General features: G+C 44.5%; 1 protein-coding gene across 1 annotated transcript; it reads left to right on the top strand.

Annotated features, from left to right (window-relative positions):
• LOC135490601 (glutamate receptor 4-like) lies at positions 1 to 10,620 on the top strand. The gene is made up of 14 exons (XM_064775830.1): positions 1 to 364; positions 798 to 965; positions 1,487 to 1,783; positions 2,879 to 3,060; positions 4,034 to 4,102; positions 4,413 to 4,631; positions 5,281 to 5,400; positions 6,622 to 6,702; positions 7,794 to 8,024; positions 8,301 to 8,562; positions 9,144 to 9,575; positions 9,748 to 9,931; positions 10,095 to 10,263; positions 10,523 to 10,620. Exons 1-14 carry the CDS (start codon positions 262 to 264, stop codon positions 10,610 to 10,612), a joined length of 2,607 nt encoding a protein of 868 aa, XP_064631900.1. The 5' UTR covers positions 1 to 261; the 3' UTR covers positions 10,613 to 10,620.
• The last annotated feature ends 689 nt before the right edge of the window (positions 10,621 to 11,309 follow it).

The raw sequence follows: 11,309 nt of genomic DNA, 5'->3' as shown, positions 1-11,309 counted from the left end.
TACCGCTGTTGATAATCAAACTCTTGTCTCTAGGGAAACATTAGATCTAATGCCAAGTGCTTGATATGGATTTTGTCACATGGACGGATTCTTGGTCTTTATCCGGACAATTCCAACAGGCCTCGTGTGTGGCAGGAAGTGAAATACTGCAATGACGCGCATTGTACATTTCATTACACTTTCACCTGAAAACGAGACTAGGTCTTGAAACAGCGGTCTACCTAAACTGGCGTGTTATTCAAACAGGACCTATATTCAACAATGGAACGGACTACTTTCATCGGCCTATCTGTAGTGATGGTGTTGGTCGTACTCCCTCATGGCTACCAAGCTATTGACGCCATCGAATGCCCGGTGAAAATTGGTGAGTACATCCACATCGTACTATATTAAAATGCTCCTGTCGCCGGGGCGGGAAAAATGTCCCCGTCCCGATTGTCAATTAAGAGACATCGCTTGTAATCATGGGGTTTGGGGTATTATTATGATACTTCGCTTCCCATCAACCGTGCGATTTCACAAAATACCCGCTAGGGCCGAGCGTAGTTTCCTCGCCACGCGGTGAGAAAACACCCAATATGAATACGTCCTGGTACTATACCTTGCTTTGGACGTTTACTACTTCATGATCTTCATGATCTCTCCCGAAAATCTGAACTGCCAAATTTTCGCTGATCTTGGGTCGCTCCTCCGCCGATGAGTAACTTTCGTGCAGTAGTTCAGCCAAATTCATACCCCGACCATCGAGTGGTATTGAAATATACGTTCAGCCCAATGCAACAGTTTGTCTTTTTTAGGTCTCCTCTATCAAGCTGAGGAGTATTCCTGGATACGCAACCTCCGCTCAACTGCACCCGTGTTTTTCCTAGAAGAAATTGGGAACTTCTGTACTGGCACTTTTCCTGAAGACGTCATTGATATCAAGATACCAAACAGATCATCAGACGCTCTTTTTATGTCTTCAGGTATGGTTGATTCGACTTGACGCCAGCTGTCTGTGTCACCCTTTGTTATTTATCAAGGTCGATAAACTTGAAGCTCCATCTCGGCCGCCAACTTCACTCTACATTTTCTTCAATGCTAGTACAAGTATGCCCCCTCGTATATTTCAACCCGCAGCAGGATGGTCGTGTGTGGTATATAAGTAATCATCATTCGCAAAAAATTTGCTCTCATTTTTCCCCGACTTTGCTGAATATTTCGAAATCTACTGGTCTTCACCTTAATAAAAACTAAAAGGGAACTTGAGACAGAGCTGGGGGGTTTAATTGATAGTCTCTGATAGATTGATGTGACGAGTATGCACAGTTCAGGACTAGGTCTGGTGAGACTAAGCTATACAACTCTAGCGTCCAAACAGGAATAATTACGAAGTAGTGAGATAGAGACACCTATCGACGACTTTTGGAATTTAATCTGGCCAACCCACCTCCTGCCTATAGTCTCCGCCCTTTAAACGATTGTACCAGATCTTTTTTCATTTCAGTTGTCGAAAAATTGATCTCAAGACACATTCTTATTGGACCATTTTACCCCGACATCGCAGCATTTTCGGTCAAAAACAAGATCGTGTATTTTCTCACGAGAATTCTCGATATCGCTTATGCCTTTGACAAAGACATTGCTTATGCCAATAACGAATGGAAGACATTTAATGATTACGTGATAGAAATGTGGCCTTCTCAAAGTACTGTGATTGATGGAGTGGCTGGTTATATGGTGTTCTATGGTATCAAAAAGGTAGCTGTGTTAATGATGGATGCCAAGAAAAATACTATAGACAGTAAGTCGTTGATAAGCAAGCTTTTTAACGTCCTACAGTTAAAATTACACGTGCCGGCCGGTGCGCTGGAGCTTTCTATTTTACTTATAGGAGGCAAGGATTTACCGATTGTAAGCTAGCAAATGATTCAAATCGTATAAAATCAAGTAAGATAATTTCGTTACATCTCCAGGAATATTTGTCCTACAGAGGCCATGAGAAATCTCAATAATTCCTTATTAGGAAGTTTGCAGGTCGAAGGATTCTTTGTTTGTATAAGATTCCTTACTTTGTTTTGGACAGTTCAAGAGAAAGTGACATTTATCACCAACGACTAACATTACGGGGATGACACAAGTCACAAAACCTATTAAAAAAGATGGGTAAAAGCAATTTGCTGACTTCTGACTTGGCGTATATAAGCCAGTCAAAGTAAGAAGCACTACATGGGCAGCTGTATGGTCTACCATAGAAGGCCATTTGGCTATCAGAGTCAACATTTGGGACAAGTGCGCTTTTCTATGGACGCTAAAACGTCCGTAGGATCTGTTGCAAACTCATATATGAATCTATGTTGTCTCCCAAAGGCTGATCAGCTAGCATTAGCTTTTCTTGTTCATCACTGACTTTAGGGGAGGGCTGTCCAATGGACGCTAAATCGTCCGTACGGCTGATCAATAAACTGCCTTCTCCCAATACTATATGTAGTACATGAATGAAGAAAAACAGTAAATGAAGAAAAAAATTTTTAGGATACACGGGGAGTCGAACCCGTGACTACCAGATCGAAAGTCGAGCATTCTAACCGTTGAACCACAGAGGTTTTTTATGTCAGGGTGGAGATTTTCTTCGCGTCTTATGGCGATATGAACCTTGTGTGAAATAGAGCGACATTTTTATTTCACACAAGCTTCAGATCACCATGATGTTGAATCCGTTGAGAAAGTTTAGTGTGGTTGCCACCTTGATGGAGGATCTGCCAGCAATAGATTAGAGTTGTTTTTTAAAAACCTTGCCTTGTTTTAATTACATTCTGCCAGCTTATAAAGGTGCGATTACATTTGGCCCTTGTCGTTGTCTCTGAATACTAGCCTTAACGGACCTATCTCTTTTCAGTCGCTCAGGCGCTGTATCAGAAGCTGGTCACCAAGTCTCTTGAGGTGGAGGTCTACCAACATCCCGGATCAGAATCAGACGCCCTGAATAAAGAACTACTTCACAAACGGATTAAAACTGTGGTGCTCATCTCAGAGGAATTCTCAACAAATATGACATCCAGTTTACTAAAAATTAAGAAAGTGAGAAGCCAATCTCTTAGCCATCCGGTTGGTCACTTCCGGGCAGCAAATGGAAGCTAGTCCTCTCATTGGGAGACAAATCACCAATGTAGGCTCCTGCGCAGCTTCATTGATGACGTCATTCCGTGGCTGCCAACACTGGCCTTCTACTAGTTACAATAATCTTGGAGTCATCGTATCAGAGTCGTAGAGATCGATCAGCCACCAATCTATATCCACAGCCTACAAAACTATAGTCGTAGTTCCACATATCATAAAACCCCGTGTTTTTTCAAGACCCGTGTCTTCGCCGTGTGTCAAAAAACCCGGGGCGCACTTACACCTATCAGTGGTGTTAGATAATGGTTAATAGCCCCGGCGACAGGTGCGCTGTAGGTAGGGTGCTCTCCTGTGTTTCTTTCCCGTTTGAGGGGAATTTCGCATGCGCATTACCGAGGCCATCTGTGCCATCTGTCGCCGGATCTTAGAACTTGCAATTGCCGTATCAATTCAGAGTTCCACCTATCAAAAATCCCGTGTTGAACACGGGTCTAAATTAGCCCCCGATTAGCCCCATCGAGCTCGATGGGGCTAATAGACACGGGGATTTGACACACGGGTCTATTTAGACACGGCAATTCATAGGTGTAAGCTCAAAAGACACGGGGATTTGATAGGTGGAAGTACAACTGTGGAAAACGTCAGGGAAAACTTGGGTGTTGGGTTTTCCCGCCCTTCATGGGGATATTGCCCCTGCTTCCCGCTATGCACCGTCACATGTAATATCACAGTTATGTTGGTCCCTAATATGATTTTCGCCAGTGTTTTGGACATGGCTTGTAAATTTCAGGCAGGCCTATTGTTTCGCCTATATCTAGTGCATTGTTTAATGCAGTTCAATGATTTTCCAATGAATAGTCACGGTCCTGCTCGAAGCCATCTTAGGATGAAAAACCCACATATCTCATACCCAAGTTGTCGCTTTATATTTCAGCTCTTCTTTGATCCTAAATTGAAGCCGAACCTTGATCGTGACGGATACGAATTCATGATATACGAAATGGTAGGCGAAACCTTCCGGGTTAAAAACAAAATCTTTCAAGGGTTGATTACTTGATTACATTATCATTAACCGCTTGTTATTCCGAGTCAGTGATGACACTGCATCCAAGGGGCAGCTTATTAAATGGTTTGCACACAGCATGCAATATAGCATCATGAGCTTCAGCGCCTTTCACTCGGCACTTGGCACCGAGCTTATGATGTATGCGCTGGTATTTAAGGATGGCGAGCGTCAAAGCACAACTATTATATGAGGAGATATTATAGTGAAAAGTGCATTTTCTAACGCGAAATGTTCAATTCCATTGAAGGTTTTACAATCCAAAATGAAGGCCCCATTCGCAAGTGTTGGAAATGTCGGCGCCAAGTTGATTTCCATTTATAGCTTCAAATCATATGATGAACCTCAGGGAATTGATGCGACGGCATTCGCGGACATAAGGGAGCTGCTCAAAGAACTGTTCGCAAGATTTGGTGCTCTGCCAAAGGTTCTTCAGACAAGTGACATGTTTGCATCGAACAGGAAAAATGTAAGACTGCTCTCCAAATCCGGATCGCAATTTTCTCTTAGTAAGACAATTGTGGACACCTAAAGGGATTCTTTAGGCAGCAGCTAGGTAGACAAGATGAAGTTACACAAAGCTGCCAATAGGGGTCGCTCCCATCTCAAAGTACGTCAAAACTATTCACGCTTGTACGTGGAATATATTTAGTGGTGAATCAAACACCGTATAATACCCATACTCTGCGTATTTGTCACCCAAAGTTGGCCAATTTAACCCCTCTACTCCTGCATAGTCCCACTTTAATGTATGACATGTATGGGCACTGAAACATGGGTCGGAAATGGGTTAAATATTGTAAAATTGTATCAGAAGAAGAGTTAGCAAGAAATCCAAACACCATAGGCATACTTTCGAGTCATCTACTTGAGATTTTGTTCAAGATTTTAGAACTTTCTGTACCTTGGTGACAGGGATGACATTTCAAGGAATCTTAACGTCGAACCGAGGCATGCCCTCGGGAAATGTGGTGCTACCCTCGAGAAATATGGTGCTGGTTCCCCAGGGTGTGATTGAACCCACTGGCTTTAGATGACGTTTTTACAGCAGTAAACGTTTCGCACCGATCGAAATCCTTCCCAATTACACTTGTACATGCACTTCTTTTCCATTTCAGATTTCAAATCTACGTTCCCGTATATGTATAAACGGTGGCCCAGGATATGGACACCATGGAGAGCGGTTGGGGTGCTTCATCGCGTTTGAGGCCTGGTCACTGGGCCGTCCCGTAAATTATGTACGTATAGGCATGGATCTAAATACACATTCGCGAAATTCATCTTTGTCCTAATGTCTGAAGGCTTAAATGGGCGGAATAGAGAGGATAATACACATTGTACAACAGCGCACTGTCTAGGGTCATAGGCCTAGATTTGCAGTTCAACGCTCAAGCCGCGGCGGAAGGGAGGACATCCTAGTACCTAGCATCCTGGCACCAGTCTGGTTACTCTAAGTTTCAATATACAGTGGAACCCCGGTAACACGACCACTCATGGGACCGAGGTTGAATGGTCGTGTTACCGGGGTGGTCGCGTCAGTGAAGTTGAAAATCCGGGGACAAAATCGATACATGATTAAGTTTTCCCGCCAAAATTTTTGAACTTTTTCATAAGTTCAAAATAATGAAAAATTTTAAAAGCCAAAAATTTGGGGGGGCTGATGATGTTTCTTCATTTTGAACCGAAAAAAAAGTGAAAAAAGTATTTGGACTCGGACATTTTTTCATCCTACAGAGTTGAATTTTCGCATAAGTTCAAAATTCTGAAAAATGTTAAAAGCCAACATTTTTTTTGGGGGGGGGCTGATGCTGTTTCTTCATTTTGAGCAGAAAAAAAACAAGTGAAAAAAATATTTGGACTTGAAATGTTTTTTCATCTGTAGCATGTTAAGTTTGCCGCAATCAATTTCTTAACAGAAATCATGGCAACATTCGTCTGTTCACGGCAATTAGGCCCTTTGGTCGGGTTAGAGGGGTAAATTTGTTCATTGGGACCGCTCAATCCAGTGGTCGTGGTCTGGGTACCGGGGTGGTCGTGTTAACGGGGCCTTTTTATGGTAATTAGAGAGGAAACCATTCGGGACCGGCGATTCTTGGTCGTCATAGCGGGGTGGTCGCCGACCGGGGTTCCACTGTACTAGATACTGTACTTGTACACGAGGTAGGATTATCAAAAACCTGCATCTCAGGATGAGTACGTACCTAGCTGCTTGATCAAAGCAAGACCAGGAGCTATAGCTCCATGCGTAGGCCTAGTGTGGCGATTTTTGGTCAAAGTTTGCGCAATAAGTAGAGATTAGGATAATTTCATATGCAATTTTCAAGCCTTGCCCTCGGTAACGGATGCTCAGTGATAGACTAGCACCTTTAACTTGCGTACATCTTTTCGTTTCTAGTTTCAGGGGCAAATGGAGCTCGTCTTCTGATTGGGAGATTGTTTTATATCCTTTCCTATTTCAGAGAGGTGCTTGGATTGATGGTATATTTCACAACAGTCTCGTCAGCATGCCACCGCTTCCATATATCGTGCATGCTATTGTGGTAAGTGTTGTCTGTTTCGCAAAATCCGCAAGTTCCGCCGAGAAATCGATCGAGAACGATCGCGTTTTGCGTATGACGTCATCGATTGTTGAGTAGCTTTGCCCGTTCCGTTCTGGATTCCGTGAATGAGGCCTGTTTTTCTCGGCGTCTGTTCACAGTGGTTCAAGAAGAAAAATGACAAATTTGTGGGATTCTATTGCGGTAAGGCACCTGAAGTAGTATGTAAAGTAATTACGCATCGGTTCTGGCAAACAACTACAGGAGGGATTCGAAGAACCTGGACGAGGTGACGAATCTCATCCTTTTCGAACCTGAATTTGTCGTAGCTTTGTGCATCGGAGAGTCTATCTAGATCGAAACGCGGCCAGTTCGGGTCAAACGTACTTTCCTTGCCTCTTAAGACTTCATTTTCGATATAAAATGCCATAAATTCATCATCTTCAATTGCGAAATTTGCAAGGCGTCTCAAGTTTGCCACTATTTTGACGATCTCCATAGAAACCAAACTGTTTCTCGGTGACGGCCATGCGGAACGCGTTTCAGTGTTTCCGGGAACGGGATCGGGAACAAGAAACGTTCTCGGTGTAGCGGTTCTCGGAACGGCGTAGCGAAAGGTGTCTATTGCCTCATCATATCGTTAAAGATCGCGTCGAGAACCTGGACACTACGTAACACCCTCTTGCATGGTGTTGCGCACCATGTGACAACGACTCTGTCGTAGTTCAATACAATGATCCTTATGTCAACAACCATAATGGCTGCCAGGCGGCCATCTTGGATTTTCCTGTCTGGCCGTCTGAATGCTTTGCCAGTGTAACGTTTTTGCTTGCTCCCTATATTTCAGTGTTTCCATGCAATAGGCAGCGAAGAGAGATCACACATGAACCTTTCAATGGGGAGAAGCAGAAAAAAACGCGTCAATCAGTCTCTCCCAAATAATGAGGGAGCTCAAAGTTCATAGGTTGATTTTGTTGTCACAATCGAACGGATATTTTCAAACTCTTTCAAGATGGCTGCCGCAGGTAGGCTGTGTATATAGGTCAGTGCTATAAGCTCTAAGCTTACTTGACATCCGTACTTGTTTCTTTCAGTCGAAGCCGTTCTTCACTTTAAAACAAGGAGCCGATGGCGTTTTTACCAAGAACAAAAGATATGAGGGTATTGCCGTTGATATCATGAACGTGGTGGTCCGATCCGTGAGGCGAATGGAGGGCTTCGAAGACTTCAAGATTAAGTACGTTGTGAGGGAAGACGGGCTGTACGGCAGCCAAGACGCGAATGGTTCGTGGAGCGGTCTCTTTGGTCAACTTGACGCAGACACGGTAGGGATCCAAGAGCAGTGTTGTATCAGATGATTTGTAATCTCTTCGGTAGTGTTCATACAGAAATATCGTAACGTTTACTTTTGAATAGTCTGTACCAGAGGTTAGGCTACTGGAAAATCTGACCAACCACAATGAACAGTATGGAAAGATTGACGTGTTTAATCATAGATCAAAAGCGTAGAGTAATGATATCTGATATTTTCTTCACCGATCTCCCGGCGAAGTAGTCTTGTTCTGGGGTCATATCACTACCCTTGTTCTTTCTCATAACAGGCAGGCAATGGTTGGAGAGAACCAAAGACGCTGATGGCCGTTGGAAGTATCCTAAAAACAAGCGACAGGCTCAAATCATTCACCTTCCTCCCCGGAGTGATCATGACGCCCTTGTCATTTGTGATAGGACGGCATGGCGAGGGTCAGCTAGTGGGCTTTCAGTTTCTGATGCCGTACGACACCGAAGTCTGGGTTGGTGTTGTGGTGGCAGTCGTTCTGGCCGCTGGGTTCGTTTACGGTCTTGATAGATGGAATCTAATGGGTGAGTTCCACTTACTGGAGAGAGGTTCCGTTGGGAACTATTCCGAGTACGTCAGTTTTTAAATTGGTTCGGCCGACATCACTTCGTTTTGTTGTCACAGAATCGGTACGCAAGTTTTGTTCGGGCGAGAAGTGTCCAAAACCTTGATGATTGGTGACAGAGCGACATGTTCTGTCAACGATAGGCCTATACTTTGACTCGACCCTTGATAATATTGTACTCAAGACATTCGTGTAGAACTGAGAGCACCACCAGAACATTAGGATTCCCACCCTTCGATCCCTGCGCCGCTTCGCAATGAGATATACCTCCGAAGGAAATCACATAGACGACTGATGGGGTTGAAACATCCGTGAGCGGTTTACATCTGTCGAAGGTATCTCTGCCTTAATAAAATCTTCAGAGACGTTTTGACCTTTGCCTGTTTAGCCATGATTCAGTGGCGTATGCGCCGAGATGAGAATGTCTCTGCTTTATTCCAATGTTGCTATTTGTCGGTTGTCCACAAATAGGCGAACTATTTTCTTCTGCTGATCCAAGGGCATGAACATCATTCGCCTTAGTTTTCCCTTGTGTTTCAGTGAATGACCTGGAACCATCCGCGCGGTACAACCTAAACGAGAGCCTCTGGTATTCCTACCAAACGATCACCCAAGTTGGTGGCGAAATCGTCTGCTCGATCCTCCCCATGAGACTCTTCTCCGTCTTTTATTGGTTCTTCTCTCTGGTGGTCATCGCCTGCTACACCAGTAACTTGGCGAACTTCTTGACCGAGCCAGCCTTCGACCGTAGTGGTTTGTCCTTCGCAGACTTGGCGCAGGAAAGTGATATAAAAATCGGGTTTTTGGCTGACACTGCGGCTTGGAAGTTCTTTAGGGACATGGCGGAGGCAGAAAAAGAGCGGAAATTCAGCAGGGCTGTAGTTTTTCGGAACATGACCGAAGCCATCGAGAGGGTGAGGACTGAGAACATTGCTTTAATTGAGGAGAGAATTGGACTGCTGATGGAAGCAGGTAGGCATAAGGATCCATCAGGGGTTTGGGAGGGGTAAATTTTCCTTTTAGTGTGCTTCCGTGAAAACAGGGAAGTTGACAGCTTGGCCCGCCTAAGTGTCGGACAATTGCACACTTGCATTTCTCCAAATACGACTTATGATAGAAACGCGCTCTTTGTCTCATTTTCCAGTGACTGACCCCAGTTGTGATCTGGCCGTCTCCGATGCGGTCATCGGATCTTTCGATGTGTCCTTTCCGCTGTCAAAGACAATGGCACGAAGCATCGATGACAATGATGTAAGACTGAGAGAGGAAATAGTGAATACTATCCTTGATTTGCGACACTCAGGGAAACTTCATGAGATTACCAAAAGGTGGGCGTGTTATGTTTCATTGTTTTGCTCCCGAATCAAATCCGGTGCAAGTTCTGTTCTCGCTGAAGTATCAGATTCAAAATATTGCGAATCGTTTGACGAGAATTTCCGCAAGTGAACCCTTCAGTTGCAGTTCATTGTTTTTACATTCGATTTCTTCCAGATGGTTGAAGGATGACAACTGCGTCCTAGACATCGAGACCTTGAACCGCCGTATGCAGTTTGGTATCTGGAACTTCATGGGCCTCTTCGCCATCACGGGTGGCGCCACTGTTCTAGCCTTCGTGGTGCTGATGGCGAAGGTGTTGTACAATGCGCCCGGGCGGACCAAGGTAATATTTTGTTAATTTCCTAAAGCATAGTCAGGTGGAAATCGCACAGAATAGTGCCTTTGATTGGCTCGTTTATGTTGACTGTACTGGTGACGTAGAAATTAGCGCTTCTGACTGGACAAGTCGACTTAAGGTCAAAACATGTTCTGTAAATGAATTTTCCTATCATCAAATGTCCACCGGTGAGCACAATGGCCCCTCCCCGTTTCATTTTGTGAGGATTTGTAGGTTTATTTTGCTGCGCTGCCCCTTCTTTCAGAAACAAGACAGAGGACAAGAGATTGAGGAAACCAAAGAGGTTGTCTCAGGATGTGCAGAGGTTTATTCTGTTCTGAGCACTAGACTGTGACCTCGGATGAGTGACCGATCGGTGATGCGTCAATTGGTCAGGGCCGATGGTGTCGTGTCGGTGTCTGGAGACTGGCCGCCATTCTCCACGCACAGATCGGGACAGAAAGCTATTCTCTCTGCCAACACTGATCTAGCCATTTCACAGTTTGATCACAGGCGCGTGAAGATTTCAAAATCAGCCAGACAAATAGCAATCTATTGGCTCCAATAATACCTACAGAAAACACCAGCACTTTTTTAATTTATCGAGGTTCGTTGACACGTAACAACAGGTGGGCTATGAACCTGTTCTTTCAACTAAATCAAGGAGATGCATTGTAAATTTCGGCACTGTGCGAGTTTGTGTCTTGATAGGTATCCTTGTACAGCCGTTTCCCTTTTCCCAACCTCGTCGTGCCAGTTGGCAATCATTCCCGATTTCACATTTTAGGACGCTCCCGTCAGATCAGTGAGCTGTGTATGTCGTCCGACCTTTCCCCGTTTCTGTGTTCGCGTCACAAAATGAACCATGTTGGTGGTTTACCACTGGAGATCATCCCATGGAGACAATGGAAACATCGCCACAGTTCAGACGGGACAGCCTACGGATATGCGGCATAGGCCTAACACTGAAATGTGGGAAACACTGAACCGGGGAAAAACCTGACTGTCCTCCGCGTCTCCGATACCCCAAAGCCGTAGTGTGCCATTATCAA

The sequence above is a fragment of the Lineus longissimus genome, chromosome 7, assembly GCF_910592395.1.
Source record: "Lineus longissimus chromosome 7, tnLinLong1.2, whole genome shotgun sequence".
In the NCBI taxonomy this organism is placed as follows: domain Eukaryota; kingdom Metazoa; phylum Nemertea; class Pilidiophora; order Heteronemertea; family Lineidae; genus Lineus; species Lineus longissimus.
The sequence above is the reverse complement of the archived record's forward strand: the minus strand, read 5'-3'. Positions and strand labels throughout refer to the sequence as shown.